This window comes from Polypterus senegalus, chromosome 4 (assembly GCF_016835505.1).
Source record: "Polypterus senegalus isolate Bchr_013 chromosome 4, ASM1683550v1, whole genome shotgun sequence".
Classification (NCBI taxonomy): Eukaryota; Metazoa; Chordata; class Cladistia; order Polypteriformes; family Polypteridae; genus Polypterus; species Polypterus senegalus.
Window position 1 is genome coordinate 14,032,355 of NC_053157.1, and position 17,540 is coordinate 14,049,894.

At 37.5% G+C, this 17,540-nt stretch overlaps 1 protein-coding gene across 1 annotated transcript in view; it reads left to right on the forward strand.

The window, feature by feature from the left end:
* The window catches only part of tmem131l (transmembrane 131 like), a 121,923-nt gene that overhangs the window by 12,746 nt on the left and 91,637 nt on the right, over nt 1-17,540 (forward strand). The window contains exon 3 of the mRNA XM_039750277.1: nt 4,287-4,324. Within this exon, the coding sequence (XP_039606211.1) occupies nt 4,287-4,324 (38 nt within the window). The remainder of the gene's footprint in view (nt 1-4,286; nt 4,325-17,540) is intronic.

Sequence of the window (17,540 nt, forward strand, 5' to 3'; positions counted from 1 at the left end):
GCACGACACGGTTCAGTTCAGCTCACTTTTGGGGGGTTTTCCACTGGGAACAGTACCTGGTACCTAGTCCTTTTTTTAGTACCACCTCAGCCGAGGTTCCAAGAGCGCCGAACCGTTACCAAAACGTGACGTGTAAACTCTGCTGATCACTGATTGGCCGGAGAAAATCGTCATTACTGCGTCACTGAACTTGCACACAAGACACAACAGACCCGCTAGATTTTTAGCACAGCCAGCGAAGGTTCGGACGCAGCATTTTGTTTTAACCAAAAATGGCTGTTTCGTGGTCTATTGAGGAAGTATAGACGTTCCTCTCGTTAGTAGCCAAGGAGCGGATCCAGCGAGAGTTGGAGGGGGCGACGCGGAATAAAAAATTTTTTCAGGAGGTCGGCACAACTATAACGACACGTGAATAATCCCGCCCACTCTAAAGCGGTACTAAACTGCAGTCCAAACGCAAACCGAGCCGAACTGAGCCGAACCAAGGTGAGCTGTACTGAACCGTGCTGTGCCGTACTATGCAGTGGAAAAGCGGCATATATATTATGTGTTGAAAAGTTTGGTTGATCAGAGGCTAACTTTCGCTGTGTATGGTGCTGAAAAGGAGCTTCATGTATCTCTTATGGCACATCAGTGGGGAAGACATGATCACTCTGCTTGAACGTTTAGAGCAACTTATTAAAGACATAGGTGTGCATTCATTTACAATTGTGAATGTGAGTCCTTCTGTTGAAGCATTGAAGTGTCTGCTTAGCAAGTGTGGCAAGACAGGTTACGGAGTGTAGATAGCAGAAAACACAAGTTTGGAGGATGTCACAAAAGGCTTCAGTGGTGCATTGTCAGAGCCACTATACTATCTATGTATGTATCATTCCATCTCAGTTGAATAGATGGAAACAATCTATCATATAATGCATTTCACATCTTTATTTTTATCTCTTGTTTTATCTGTGTTATAGAGCCTTTCACATCTATCTATCTCTATTTGTCTACTATATAGTGCCTTTCATATATGTCCATCTATCTATGTATCTGATTTTTTTATTTTTTTTTAACCCAACAACACACACTAGTTAGCAAAAGATACAAGTGGCCGAAATGAGCTTTCTCTGCAGGGTTGCTGGGCTCTCACTTAGAAATAGTGTGAGAAGTACAGATGCAGTATGCGGGATAGACTTAGAGTATAGCCACTGATCATCCATATCAAGAGGAGCCAACAGAAGTGGTTCAGGCATCTGTTATGAATGTCTCTTGGACACCTTACTATGGAGGTTTTACTAGCATGATCAGCTGGGAGGACACCCTGGGAAAGGCCCAGAGCTCAATGGAAAAATTATATCTCCCAGATGGCCTGGGAACACCTCTGGATTTCACAGTATGTGAAGGCAGGTGTGGCTGGGGAAAGGGACCATTGGGCCTCATTGCTCAGACTGTTGCCCCCATGACTTGGTCTTGAATAAGTGGTGAAAAATGAATGAATGAAAAATGAAATCCTTCTAAAGCATTGAAATATAACCTGTAGTTGCTTTATATGATACACAAGAAGGACTGTGACCTTATTAAGCTGTAATTGTATTATTTGTCAAAATAATTGTGTAACTGTATTTATTTAGCATTGCTGAGTTGACAAGTTTTATTAAATCTCTATCTATCTATATATATATATATATATATATATATATATATATATATATATATATATATCTATATATATATATATATATATATATATATATATATATATATCTATCTATATCTCTATATATCTATCTATATCTCTATCTATATAACATAACATTAATGTCTGTTACTTAAAATAAAAAATGTAGTGTAAATCAGATTTTCATTTTCACTTCACTCATATTAGATTATGTAAAGATAAGAGAATAGGAAAACACTATAGCTACGGCTATTCGAAGAGTAATTATATGAGCATAACTAAGGAGAGGACACTCCTGAATTATTAAGCTGGTATTATGTTCTGAAATGCCTCACTGTACTTAAAAGCCTATAGCAATATTAATCATTCAGGAATGTATTGTGTTCCTTTTGTTTTGGTATGTTTGCAGTATAAACTCTTCTTTGACTCTTCAGCTACTGATAACTTTAGTCTATATTGGTCTATATTACTTTAAAATATTACTTTTTTGTGGTAGTATAGATCTGCTTCACAATGAACCAATAAGATTTGATCCTTTGCATATTGTGGCATATACTGTATGTGTAAACTTACCGTACAAACTTGTAGAGCTTTCCTATGTTGTTTCTGATAGATGAAACAAGTGCATGTGTATGCCTGGGAGTAGCTTAGGTGAAACGTGTTAGTTAAATAATACTGTATGTTACACTTTTAGACTGTGCCTGACAAAAGGCAACATAACATACTCTTAAAATTCACAGATTAGCTTGGACTAAATAACATTTGCCATCACACAATTTTTAAAGGGATATTTCAGGATTTTGTTTGTTTATTTACAGCCAGGAATCATTTTTTGACATTTCTGTCTAAGTAATCTATTTTGCCTACCTTAGTTTTAAAAATTGATGATTTATACAGAGGTCTAGTCTATATATTTTTGTTTAGAGTATATGATAATGGTTTTGTTGGGTTTTGCTTTCTTAACATGAATACATTCTAAGGATACACCTAGATCTAATTTTGTTATTTTTAGGTGAATTCCAAAACTTTGAAGTGCTTAATTCCAGAAAAAGGAAAATGTTCTAAATGTACTAGTATTAAATGTGGTTGGAGCAAAAAATGAAATCTCTTTACAATATTGTAATGCATTTTATTAGGATGAAAAACTAAAGTGGCATTGAATTTCATTTGTAACAAGCCTCAAAGGAAAAGGTTATCTATTAGCAATGGGTCTCAGTAACCAGGCCTTCTAATGCTTGCTGTCTGTTGGTGGTAGAGAGCAAATGCCTGTTCCATCAATAGCAAAAACAATACATAAATTACTAAATCTGAAAATTCACTTTAATGTAGAGAGGTTCAACAGAATACATGCAAGGAAAAGTAACATGCTTTGTAAAAACAAAATGGCAGTGTTTGGTGGAATTTAAAGGCAAATAGAATGTTAAATTGTGAAAACCTTTGAAAATTAAAGTAAGGAAATATTTGATCAGAGTACTTCTGTGTATACTTCTAATCAAATTACTACAAAAAAGACATATCAACATTGCAGGCTGTGCAGTAAAATGTATACAAGTGAATCTTGGCAAATATGCATATTCAGCTAATCAAGGTCTTTCAAAATTAACAAGGATGTCGGTAAACTTGATCCAGAAAGATTATTTCATGTAAATAGTGAATAAAGCATTTTAGGACTAAGGAGAAAACTTAACGGAAATTGCATGTAAAGTGAAAACGAGGACGGACTTGACAATATAAAGTGTTATGGGAATCTTTAACACATTATAATGTAGAAGACGCTAAACATGTTTCCAGTGTATATGGATGGGCTTTTAGGAAAATATAGCTAGTAGCTTGAGGCACTTAATGGACTCCTTTCTTTCATCAGAACTCTAAGGTCACCATGTTCCTAATTTGCATGCATGGTCCCCCCCACCAAATTTCGCCTGACTATCCCCCCTCGGAATGTAATGTAATCTTAATTTATTTTGATTACATTAAAAAGCAAGAATCTCTGTTAAGAAATACTGACCAGAAAATTGAGTCTGTGTGTGTCTTAGTGTGTGTGCTTCCAGAAAGTTGGTGCCTAAAACTTCTGCTAGCATTGTGTTTCATAATATTTTTCATATTTATTATAACTAAAATGCATATTAGTTGTGTTACTGGTGTTAATAATTAATGCCTGTAAATGAAGTACTGCCTGAAAGTAATTTTATTTAATGCATTTTTTTTAATTCAAGCATATATTGTAAAATATTTTTTTCTTGTTTGTGCTATTTATATGCAAAAAAAATTAATAGCATCTCCTGTAACTGATGAATAAGAAAACTGTTGGGACAGAACATAACTGAAATGTTTTATGAGAAAAAAATGTGCTATTGGCCTTTTGAAGCAGTTCACATATACTGTACATCTAAGTATGGTTCCTCAAGGCTATTCTCCATCTAGTCAAAAGCAGAATTTTATAATTCTGGTTATGTATATCTAGCCAAACTGTCAAAATGATCAATGCGTTGTTCTTGTGCTACATTACTCTATCACTCTGGGTGATTTTTATGTATAAAATTGCCTCTTTTTTGTTTATTTTACCTCACTGAATGTTTTGTAACATCAAAAAAATTAAGAGAATTATTGTAATTGTTTGTTTTAGGATGAACAGGATGGGGAGGATCTTATACACGAAGACAGGTAAATTCTTTTAACTTTCCTTTTTAGAGAATACAGTTGAAAGTACACCAGCATGCCTAAAATAGTCCAGTCTATAGTCCAGTCAATAGGTTTCTTCATTCTGTATTGTCTCAGTCATTCTGGTAATAAATACAGTGTTTAAGGAATCAGTGCTACTCTAAAGTTAGCATTACAAAAACGACAAAATAATTTAACAACAGCCTAAATTCTTAAACTGAAATATGTAATTTTCAATAGAAATGAAGATCTTGTGTTCAGTTAGCTGTACATTTCACATGTGAAAAAAAGGATATAGTATCTTACTATTTTTTTCTCTATCCATTACATAGGGTCAGGGAGGGTCTGCTGGAGCCAATCCCAGCCAGCACAGGGCGCAAGGCCTCACTTTTTCAGTTTGTGTAACCACTGTGAAATCGAGCAGGCTTGTGCATGCAGTTATGTTAACTGTTACAGTGCATCCGGAAAGTATTCATAGCGCATCGCTTTTTCCACATTTTGTTATGTTACAGCCTTATTCCAAAATGAATTAAATTCATTTTTTTTCTCAGAATTTTACACACAACACCCCATAATGACAATGTGAAAAAAGTTTACTTGAGATTTTTGCAAATTTATTAAAAATAAAAAAATTGAGAAAGCACATGTACATAAGTATTCACAGCCTTTGCTCAATACTTGGTTGATGCACCTTTGGCAGCAATTACAGCCTCAAGTCTTTTTGAATATGATGCCACAAGCTTGGCACACCTATCCTTGGCCAGTTTCGCCCATTCCTCTTTACAGCACCTCTCAAGCTCCATCAGGTTGGATGGGAAGCGTCGGTGCACAGCCATTTTAAGATTTCTCCAGAGATGTTCAATCGGATTCAAGTCTGGGCTCTGGCTGGGCCACTCAAGGACATTCACAGAGTTGTCCTGAAGCCACTCCTTTGATATCTTGGCTGTGTGCTTAGGGTCGTTGTCCTGCTGAAAGATGAACCATCGCCCCAGTCTGAGGTCAAGAGCGCTCTGGAGCAGGTTTTCATTCAGGACATTGCTGCAGTCATCTTTCCCTTTATCCTGACTAGTCTCCCAGTTTCTACCGCTGAAAAACATCCCCACAGCATGATGCTGCCACCACCATGCTTCACTGTAGGGATGGTATTGGCCTGGTGATGAGCGGTGCCTGGTTTCCTCCAAACGTGACGCCTGGCATTCACACCAAGAGTTCAATCTTTGTCTCATCAGACCAGAGAATTTTGTTTCTCATGGTCTGAGAGTCCTTCAGGTGCCTTTTGGCAAACTCCAGGCGGGTTGCCATGTGCCTTTTACTAAGGAGTGGCTTCTGTCTGGCCACTCTACCATACAGGCCTGATTGGTGGATTGCTGCAAAGATGGTTGTCCTTCTGGAAGGTTCTCCTCTGTCCACAGAGGACCTCTGGAGCTCTGACAGAGTGACCATCGGGTTCTTGGTCACCTCCCTGACTAAGGCACCTCTCCCCTGATCACTCACTTTAGATGGCCGGCCAGCTCTAGGAAGAGTCCTGGTGGTTTCGAACTTCTTCCACTTACGGATGATGGAGGCCACTGTGCTCATTGGGACCTTCAAAGCATCAGAAATTTTTCTGTAACCTTCCCCAGATTTGTGCCTCGAGACAATCCTGTCTCTGAGGTCTACAGACAATTCCTTTGACTTAATGCTTGGTTTGTGCTCTGACATGAACTGCCAACTGTGGGACCTTCTATAGGCAGGTGTGTGCCTTTCAAAGTCATGTCCAATCAACTGAATTGACCACAGGTGGACTCCAATGAAGCTGCAGAAACATCTCAAGGATGATCAGGGGAAACAGGATGCACCTGAGCTCAATTTGGAGCTTCATGGCAGAGGCTGTGAATACTTATGAACATGTGCTTTCTCAATTTTTAAGATTTTTAATAAATTTGCAAAAACCTCAAGTAAACCTTTTTCACGTTGTCATTATGGGGTGTTGTGTGTAGAATTTTAACCAAAAAAATGAATTTAATCCATTTTGGAAAAAGGCTGTAACATAACAAAATGTGGAAAAAGTGATGCGCTGTGAATACTTTCCGGATGAACTGTATATGACCAATTTATAGCCAGTGCTTTACTTATGTTGGTAACTTGAAATTCTCTTTAGATTTGTAGTGACATAATATAGCCCCATGTGGGAATTTGAAAATGATTCTAGACATTGTAGCTATTAATATTGAAAACTAGCTTGAATCTTTTTAACTGCTGCTTTCACACAACACAATGTATGCTTAAATATTTGCAATTTGGATGATTTCTTGTGTGTTATTAATTTCAGGCACTATCGTGCTTTTTTCTTTTGTTTAATTCAGTTACATATTTAAGTAAACAGTATTTTAGGTTATTTTTCTCTAAAATGAATAATGCATTTTCTAGTGTTTAACTGTCAATAGTAGTGTAAAATTGTTTGTTTGCTTGATTGGCAGTAGAACCAAGGGTACTGTTGGGTTAGAAATTGTTTTATAATTAGTTTGTGTTTTTAAATATTCATAGCAAATGTAGTACTCATAATAAGTGAATTGTAACTTGAACCTTGGTTCACTGTATTCTTTAATATAATAACTTTAATATAATAGTGGTAGGCAGGGATGAGGAGCCCCAACGGGCCACCTCAAAACCTGTTCCCAAAAAGAGAGAGGTAGTGATATCTGAGGACTCAATCATTAGGGGGATTGAAGCGCAGGTGTGATCCAGAGGGAGAGAGTCTCGCACGGTGTGTTGCCTTCTGAGTGCACAGGTGGGGGACCTCCCTGGAAGGGTAGATAGGCTCTTGGCCAGAGCGGGGGTGGATCCAGTTGTCATTGTCGGTAGTCTGTTAGTTCTGCGATCCAAATTCAAAGAGCTTATGGATCTGTGTGTGCTCAAAGCCTTGACACGACTGAGTGTTTTGCTGCCCGTGGTCTTATTTGATATTGTTTGTAAGTAGGGCACGGCTTAAAAGAATCTCATGTTCTACGCCACCGCGAGACAGTCCTAGGTCAGTCTCTTGGCACAAAGTCTCATGTTTAAGGTCCCCGTGAGACGGTCCGTGGCCAATCTCTTTCATCTCGTGGGTCTTTTAAGTGTCTTCACGTCTCGTCTATCTAGTCTTTCTCTCTCAGGATTGTTTTTTAATAATAGAGAGAAATAAGTGGATAGGACTGACAAGCTTTGTTGGGCTGAATGGCCTGTTCTTGTCTAGAGTGTTCTAATATTTTTTTTTTTTGAGCTTTAAAACAGGTAACTCGTCCTTTGCCTCATATGAGGAGTAATGTATGGTGTTTCTGTCATAAGTTGCTTTATATTTAATGATAGCATGCAGGCTTTTAAGTTGAGTCTTTAATTCCTGGTCTGAAACTGTTTTTTCCCACACCTAATAGGATCATGCTTTTATTTCTGTTGTTCATTATTTATATAAGACATATGCAGCAGTGAACTTGAAGTTAAGCTCAAATGTTATGCCAAGTTTTTTTGGATATACCCACACATTCTTCTTTGCTTTACAGGTGCCCTGACAGTACTTTACTGTGTTTTTTTTCCCTCAGAATATGTGAGGGTTCTATTAATAGTCACCAGAAAAGTTCAAGTTTACAAAAATTTAATATAAATAAGACCTTATACACTTAAAGTAAAGAAAACAGAAAAAGAAAAACACTGCTGTTTGCAAAAACAAAAAGCCTTATCCTAAACTACCTGCATCATTTTTGTATTAAAAGACATATCTGAAGATATTTGATATGGTTTTATTTGGGATGTTAATTTAAAAAAAAAAACAAAAAACAACAAAACTGACTTATTTTTGTTTTATTAAGTTCACAATTGATTTTATTTAATAAAACAGGATTGTACAGGGTGAGCCACAAAGAAGTACCACATTTCAAACGTTTATTCTACTTAAATGCTACAAGATAAAATAAATTTCACTACAATACAAGAATGGGTATACAAAATAGATTGTTTTAAAAATGATGTCTTCAAAGTGGCCATCATTAGCGATACACTCTTCGAGATGATTTGCGCTTGCATGACTCGTTAGGCTATTTCAATGGGGAATAGCAGTGTTTTAGTGACGAATAGTATCCTTCAGGGCTTTAAGATTTTGAGGTTGGTGTGTATATACCTTTGACCTGAGAGAGCTCCACAAGAAGAAATCACACGGAATGAGATCTGGTAAGCATGAAGGCCACCTGACATTGCTGCGTAGGGAGACCAGCTTCCCCGGAAACATCTCCACAAAACTTGCATGGATCTCCACGCCATATAAACTGTTGCTCCATCCTGTTGAAACCAGGTATCCACCACATCCATTTCTTCCAGCTGGGGCCACAAAATGATGACCATTGCTCCCCCGGCCCCCAAAATGTAAGGGCCGACAATGCCAAATTTTGCAGCAATGCATCAAACTGTAACATGCTTACTGTGCAGGGGTCTCTGATGAAGTTCATGCAGGTTGGTTTCAGCCCAATAACGAAAGTTTGGCTTATTTATGCAACCATTTAAATGTGCCCTATCACTGCACAGGACAATGGCATCTTAATGAACAGTTTGCAGAATGTTCACGCACATCTCTCGTCGGCTCTCCCAGACTCCCTCAGTGAGTTCCTGCACTGCTATCATTTTGTATGGATGGAAATTAAGGTCCTCATGCAAAATCCTCCTCAAAGATGTGCTGGAGATGCCTAAGGCAGAATCATGTTTGCACGCTGAACATCTAGTAGACTGCAAAATAAAAGCCCTTACAGCTTGGATGTCTTCAGCATTTGTACAGCTCGAAGACGGCATGGAGATTTTCTGTTCAATGTTGTACCTGTCTGTCTAAATTTAGCCACCCACGGAAGAATTGTTTTCCAATTTGGGACGTCACCTTTGGGAGGAATGCTGAAGTGTGTTTGGAAGTCACGTTCTGTAGTGATGATGGATTCTTTGTTTTTGAATGACAGCGAAAGCACAGTGCTCTGCAGGCGAAGGCATGTGGCCGACTGAAAACTACAAGGTATCGCCTATCAAAGGAGCCTCACCCCAACCCACTCAGCTGCCTCTACCTCTCGCAATGACCTTGAGAATTTGGTACTTCATTTTGGCTCACCTTGTACAAGGAGCAGACATTTTACCAGAAAGATTTTACTGCTTATGGTTTGTTACGCTAATGCAGCATTTTGAAGCTTTTCTCTAACACTCTGTGAAACCTGTCTTGTAGAAATTTAAGCTGTCTTCTGAGCTGCATTCACTGAAATCAAACTTCAAAAATCAAGAGCCAAACTTGTTTAACTTCCATCTTTTAAATAATATTGAATTCTTAAATTTCATCTGTGATGCTACAAGTGGAATCCAACTGTAAAACATAGTAATTACTAAGAAGTAGATGTTTTTGAGTTGTTTGACTTTTGAGATGTCAGTTTTCTTTTCTGATCCTGACTGACCTTTTGGAATCCCATTTCATTTTTAAAACCTAAGCAATTCCTGCTGCTACAACAAAAATGATAAGTTGGTAATGAACATAAAAGTTGTGTTGGGCCTTATGATACAGATCTGTGTTCATGTATTGTTTTCAAAATGCTGACATGTTTATTAAAGAGCACTGTTCTTTGTATTGTAAGTATTCCTTTCACCAAGTGTGTCACTTCTGCACAAACTTGTTTGGCAAGACTAAGAGACAACAAAACTGCGTCAGAATTTACATTCTAAATTCTTGAAACTGTGTTTCGAGTGCTTAGTTTCATGTAGTGATTATGTATGAAGCAATTAGTTCTTTGTACTTTTAGTCCACAGATTATATCAGTGGTGTCATTTATAAATAATACCTAGTTAGAATTAGGGCCAGCAAGTATTTAAAATATAGGAAAAAAATACCTACTAAAAAATGTGTAAAGCAACATAACTGAAAAATAAATAACTTAAAAAAGCATCCAGAAAACACTTCCTAGCAATTTTACGAAAGGTTGCCTATGATACCATAGTATTGTAATTATTTTGTCTTCAGAGTCATTGTACCAATAGGAAGTGTCTAGTCATATTAGCACAAAGATTAACTATAAAAATGTGTGTTTGTTTCACTCCTCACTTTGTGTCTTTGTTTTATACATTGTGTTTAATTTTCTAGCATAAAGAAAATGTTTTGCTTTTTTCGACTTGGTATCATGGGATATATCAACTTGTAAAGGTTATGTTGTTGAGTAAGAAGAACCTAGATGTGCATGAGGCTTTGAAATAAAATATCTTTAATTTTTTTAAAGCAAGATTTATTTAGAATTATCAGTTTGGCAATCTTTGTTACAATATTTCAAATAAAACAAGTGGAAATATTGCAGTCCGAAATGCTGATATATGCAGAATATAAAAATGGTAACTGGCAACATATTTCTTGTTATTTAAAAGGCGAGAAAGATCCTAAAGTACAAAAATGTGCTGTAATAAAGCAGAAGAGCGTCTTGTTTCCCTTTGTTTTTGTGAATGCTTTGTGTTTAAAAAGCAGAGGGCTCGCATTTTTAGTTTACTTGGACTGGTTATTTTCATAAATTTGTCTATGACTAATATACTGTAATGCAGTCCAATCTTTTTATTATTATTATAATGGACACAATATTTTATCACTCCTGATAAATGATATACACCTAATGCAATCAAATTCTCTTTTCTGTTTTTCCCAACACTTAAGCAAACCTTTATCATTGTGTTTCCTGGTAGTGCAGTGTTATAATTAATAATAAGAATAATCCATCCATTATTTAAAACCCATTATTTCCTAAAACAGGGTCAATATTTATATAGTACAAAAACTTTTACAACACTTACATTGTGCATTACAAAAGAGAATATTAATGGAACCTCTGACATTCTATGGAGAATATGTGAATACAGCCAGCATTTATTTGCATTTTTTGGGGTGAATGGACAGTGGATATGTTTCCCCTGATTTCATTGGCAGTGTCTTTGCAGATTTGTGTGTTCTGTTTTTTTTTTTTTTAAATACTGCATTTAGAATTGTGTGATAAGTTAGGCAATAGTTTTCATATGATACAAATGAGGTGATTGGGAGGGGAGATGATGAGGTCAATCCCCCCACAAACACAGTCTCTCGGAATTTGCATAAGCACAGCCGTTCACCAGCAATTTGAACTTAGTTACAAAGTGATCAAAACTGTCGTTTATACCCTGCGTCCTCTCATTAAACTTGTATCCTGCATTAGCCGTGGGCATGAAAAATGCCAGCGACAGCCTGTCTATGACCTTAATTTAAACTTTAGGTTTACACCGTGCTTTGTTTTCGAAGTATCTTCAGTCATGAATATGCTTGTACAGTATGTGTCACTCGCTCGCTTCTTAATTGTTTCGCTGCCTTCTCAATTGTATAATGCATGTTTTCTTCAGCGCTTTTTGGAGCTCTTCCTTGTTTTCTATGTAATGCGTTGACAGTCAGTTCACGTGATTACGTTGGAGGCGTGATGATGTCACATGAAACTCCGCCCCCCATGGCCATCGAGCTCAACTCCATTATATTATATGGAGAAAAATAGGTTCCAGTTATGACCATTACGCGTAGAATTTCGAAATGAAACCTGCCCAACTTTTGTAAGTAAGCTGTAAGGAATGAGCCTGCCAAATTTCAGCCTTCCACCCACATGAGAAGTTGGAGAATTAGTGATGAGTCAGTGAGTGAGTGAGGGCTTTGCCTTTTATTAGTATAGATTAAGATTGTTACAATTGTATTGATCCTGATTACTGAATTAGTACCTTATCTTGTTTGAGATTTCTTTGTATAAAATAGTTAAAAGTAAATGTTATGTCTCATTTGTCTCTTATGGGTATTTTAATTATTGAAATAAAGGCCTTTTTTAACAGCTTTCTTTGTCACCTTCTCTGCATATTCAAAATACTGTTGTACAGAAATAGCAACTTCCTACTCTCTGGTATTGTCTCATCTGTTCAGTTTGGCATGCAAATCGAATGTTATTTACCTATTTATTTACTTACTTCCTACAGTATAAAGTCACAAGTAGAGTGCAGAGCTTCCCATGTACATATACAAAGTACATCGATGGCAAAAGTGCATTCTTGCTCCGATGTAGAGCCGTCATCATGATCTGAGTTCACCTCTGTTATAGTGCGTCTTTATGTAAAAACAGCAGTGTCAAATGCGGTTAATCACGTACGCAGCTGAGAGAAAAAAACTGAATAAAAAAACAAAAAACAAAGCTAACCTTTACAAGTATTATAAATTACACCAGCTGTTACAGACTGGAATCAAATGTATGTTTTTATTCTAAAATAGTAAGAATAAAAGCAGCTCACTTCTCAAAATGGACTCGTCCAGGATCGAACCCGTCAAGTTTTGATTACCATTCAACAGTTGATACCGTTGTGCCACTGAAGCGGTCGTAGCAAATGAATGTCAATGTCGCACCCTAATGCGGGTTCTGTTTCTGCAGTTATATTCTTGAATAGAAGCGCACTTCTTCAGTTGTATTTGTACCTTTTGTGAAAGTGTTTCTTTGATATTTGGAATTCAGGCTTCACACATTATATACTTCATGTCTACATTTTGTCAGTTATTACTAACATGAAAAAGTTTCTGTTTTAACGATGTGTTTACATAGATCATTGTAGACACGGAACACACATGAAATGCATGTGTTCCAAATAACGATATAGTATTTATAAAAGGTATAATTTTTCTTGACTTCTCACTCTATACAACTCTTAAGCAACTGACACTGAGGTAAACAGACTTGAGGTGAGAAAACTGTGCGGGGTGGGGGATGGAATAGCAGGCTGCTTGCTGTCTGCTGCTTATCGACACATTTACAGGACAAAAGACGCTGATGGAGGGGTGCGAAGAGATTCAAGGAGGGACGGATCTACAAGTTTTTTCGTAGGCTCTGGTAATTCTAGTGTTAAACACATTCAAAGAGAAGTGCCGCTTGTATAGTGAATACCTCATTGTAACATTCAGTCATTATGGTACTGCTGTCATAGATTGTGTATGATTAACAGAATAGTTATACTCAGTTTTATAAGGTTCTTCAAGAGAATATCATATACCCAAGCTGTAATCTGAAGCTAAAGTTCAACTGGAGTATGCAGTGATCAGAAATACATGAGTGGGTTTTCATCATCATAGTGGAAAAGAATGAAATTGCCTAATAAATGCCCAAATGTAAACCCAGTTTACAACTTTATTGCAGGATTTAAATCTAGTGAGGTATGCTCGAAAATGTACAAATGTTGCAGAATGACTTTAGATATTTTGAAAGAAATACTGCCTAAATTACTCAGCAGTACTGCAAGGGATTTTATTATAATGGACAGAAAACTATAATGTTCAGTATTGCTAAAGATATGTATATATGTAATCTCTGCAAAATATCATCCAGTTGTGCTTGAAGTAATCCAGAGTGCATTATTCACCACACTACTTTGTAAATTATACCACAAATTTGCAGTTTTTTCTGTGAAGAAAAACTTTCTAACATTTGTGTGAAATTTAGCCTGTCGCCAGCACCCTGTTCTTCTTGATGAACAAATTTTAAAGTAATAGATGGAATTCTCTGTTCAGATTTTGAACGCTTATATAATGTTTGCCTTAAACTCTGTTTGCTTAAACTTAAAAAAGATAATCTCTTCAGATCTTACTTTATAGTTTATACACCATAGCCTTATCAGTCTTGTTGCTGTTATCTGGACCTTCAGTAGTGTTATGTCATTTTGTTACACTAAGATCAGAACCTTTAAACAGTATTACAGATGAGGCATCACTAGTGCATTATATTAAACACTAGCAAAATACCCGCGCTTAGCAGCGGCGAAGTACTGCCTTAAAATTTTTGTTGGGAAGAAAATTAAACCCTTTTAAACTTAGGGAAAATATACCAATAATTATTTGTTAAGGATCTGTTTGTATACCACATTGTCAGTTCGGCCCTCCGGTTGTAATATGACCAAGCTGTGCGCTGAGCTTAGTCTTGAGCATGCAACGTACAGTTGACCATGTGAAAAGTAATCTTGTCTCAAATCTCATATTGGATTGCTGCTGTCATAATCGGTTTGAGTTTCATAGTTTGTTTCAATTACGGCAATATTTGCAGGACTTGTGTTGAAGTGACATTCGGCATCTGTCAAGCGTTGTAAGCACACAACCGGTTTCATCGATAACTTCACATCCAGTTTTTGTTTTTAAACATCAAAGTGTCCACTACTGAAATTGTCACGTAAGATGTTTAAGAGGCATTGGCGGTTGTCGAAAGGTGTAAAATATTTGGCCATTTCGGTACACTTTAAAGCGACAACCGAACAATTCAGCAGCAGCCATCAACTCGCATGCAGAACCATAGGTGAAGGGCTTAAGCATTTCACTCTTCTAGTGCTCCTGTGTAGTATAATTATCTCCTGTACCGTCATCAGTCCACATCTTGAACCTGTCCCAGTCATTCAATACATAAGACACAATGTTCCTCCGGATAACAAGAGTGAGCCTGATATGACCGTGCAATATGTAACAAAGACAGTGGAAAAGGTAGGTGCCATCTCCGGGCATGGAAACCACTTGGTAAGTAACAGTTCTTTGATCGATGGTGATTACCTCGATAGACATGTTAATGGGGGTATGGTTGGAACGATAAAGGAAATGGGTACCTGAACAATGTAAAGTAAGTCTAAAATACCTACATAATAACTACAGTCGTATTAAACAAATAATAAAACAGCGGAGAAGCCGTGGATTAAGTAAAAAGGCTGTAGTTATCAGCAGGGAGACGTGAATCCCGTGGCAAAGCAAGGAAGGGAATGTAGAGACCAGAGCAATGGACGGCCTTATATAGGCAGGCAGCCAGCCAACAATGTGGGAGGCGTTGGGATGGGGGACCCAACGCCGCCTGACACGGTGACCAAGCTGCAGGCTATGGACGTATATATGTACGTAAGTAGGATCCAGTTAGCGTTGGGAACCCGTGTACCAAATTACTTGTAGATGGGCCCATAAGTAACAAAAACCGTTGGAAAATTCAATATGGCGGCCGACAGTGGCGTCATACCACTGAAATAAGTATGTACATCGGTTTCGGTTAGCGCAGGGAAGCCGCCTATCAAATTTCGTGAAGATGGGGCCATAAATAAGAAAGTTCAACATGGCGGACATTGTCGACCATTATGACTGTTACGTGTAGAATTTCAAAATGAAACCGGCTTAACTTTTGTAAGTAAGCTGTAAGGAATAAGCCTGTCAAATTTCAGCCTTCTACCTACACGGGAAGTTGGAGAATTTGTGATGAGTGAGTCATTGAGGGCTTTGCCTTTTCTTAGTATAGATTTAACCTACATTTGAATATATTTGAATATTGAGTTATTTTAATATGATCATTCAAACCCTTTTTCTTTTGATTTGACAGCCTTAGGCAATTTTATTAGTAATTGGGTCTTTATTTGCAAAGCTGATTGCCTAGCAGGCTTCTGTATACATTTTCAACTTGTCTAACCCTGTTGAATCTATTAGGGTGCAACATTTTCCCTTTGTTTACAATGAAGCTATTCAGAAAATCCAAAGTTTAGCATTCCTCCCAAAAATTAAAAAATAAAACTTGAGATTTCTGGAAAGCTCTTAGGCATACAGTATTCTGTTAAAATGTATATTGATGTGACCCAGTAAATTTGTCTTTTGCCCACGCCTTACATGTACAGTTTTGTGGCTATTTGCCTTGAAGTAACTTTAGCTTAATGGAATATTTTTAAAATTTACTGTGGTTTAAATTCAAGCCATTGAATCCGACAGAGATTGCACAGTTGGACATACAGTACTAGGTATGCCATAAAGTTGAGAATGTAGCAGTTAGAATAGTTTGGACAAATGTTATTATTTGCAATGGATTGCAAAGTTTGACTGATTTGAAGATGGCATTTTCTGCTTGCTGTAAAATATGCACATGCAAATATACACTGGCTTGCAAAGCATGTCAATAACATGAACTTCGAGGGCTTGCTGCATTTTATGTGGAGATTATCCTAGTTGTTAACACTGGTGACCCCCTCAAATCTGCTTATGGCAAGCCTGCACATTTTTTTTATCATTGGCTTTCGTTGCTGGCTTGTAGAGGAAGGTTTTATAAAGAGTTAGGGCTGCACTCCTGTTGAAGTGCATGTTATTTCTTTCTGATACTTATTTTGAAGGTGGCTTAAATGCTTTTGATCACTTGTGGACCACTTTCTTGTGGTGTTTTTGGCATTTTTAAGAACTAACAATTTTTTTTGTATCCCTTTTGCTCGATGCATGCAGCATATGCATTTTTGGATTTGATTATGAATGCCATTTCTGCAAGACCAGAATGTGGTAAGAAAGGCAACTGTAGTGTTAGAGCCTGAAGCCAGTATAGATTTGGGATTTTAAATTTTTAGCAAATTTAAATCACATATATATGTACAGTGCATCGGGAAAGTATTCACAGCGCATCACTTTTTCCACATTTTGTTATGTTACAGCCTTATTCCAAAATGGATTAAATTCATTTTTTTCCTCAGAATTCTACACACAACACCCCATAATGACAACGTGAAAAAGTTTACTTGAGGTTTTTCCAAATTTATTAAAAATAAATAAACTGAGAAGTCACATGTACATAAGTATTCACAGCCTTTGCTCAATACTTTGTCGAAGTACCTTTGGCAGCAATTCCAGCCTCAGGTCTTTTTGAATATGATGCCACAAGCTTGGCACACCGATCCTTGGCCAGTTTCGCCCATTCCTCTTTGCAGCACCTCTCAAGCTCCATCAGGTTGGATGAGAAGCGTCAGTGCACAGCCATTTTAAGATCTCTCCAGAGATGTTCAATCGGATTCAAGTCTGGGCTCTGGCTGGGCCACTCAAGAACATTCATAGAGTTGTCCTGAAGCCACTCCTTTGATATCTTGGCTGTGTGCTTAGGGTCGTTGTCCTGCTGAAAGATGAACCGTCACCCCAGTCTGAGGTCAAGAGCACTCTGGAGCAGGTTTTCTTCCAGGATGTCTCTGTACAGTGCTGCAGTCATCTTTTTCTTTATCCTGACTAGTCTCCCAGTTCCTGCCGCTGAAAAACATCCCCACAGCATGATGCTGCCACCACTATCACTATAAGGAGTGGCTTCAGTCTGGCCACTCTACCATACCGGCCTGATTGGTGGATTGCTGCAGAGATGGTTGTCCTTCTGGAAAGTTCTCCTCTCTCCACAGAGGAGCTCTGGAGCTC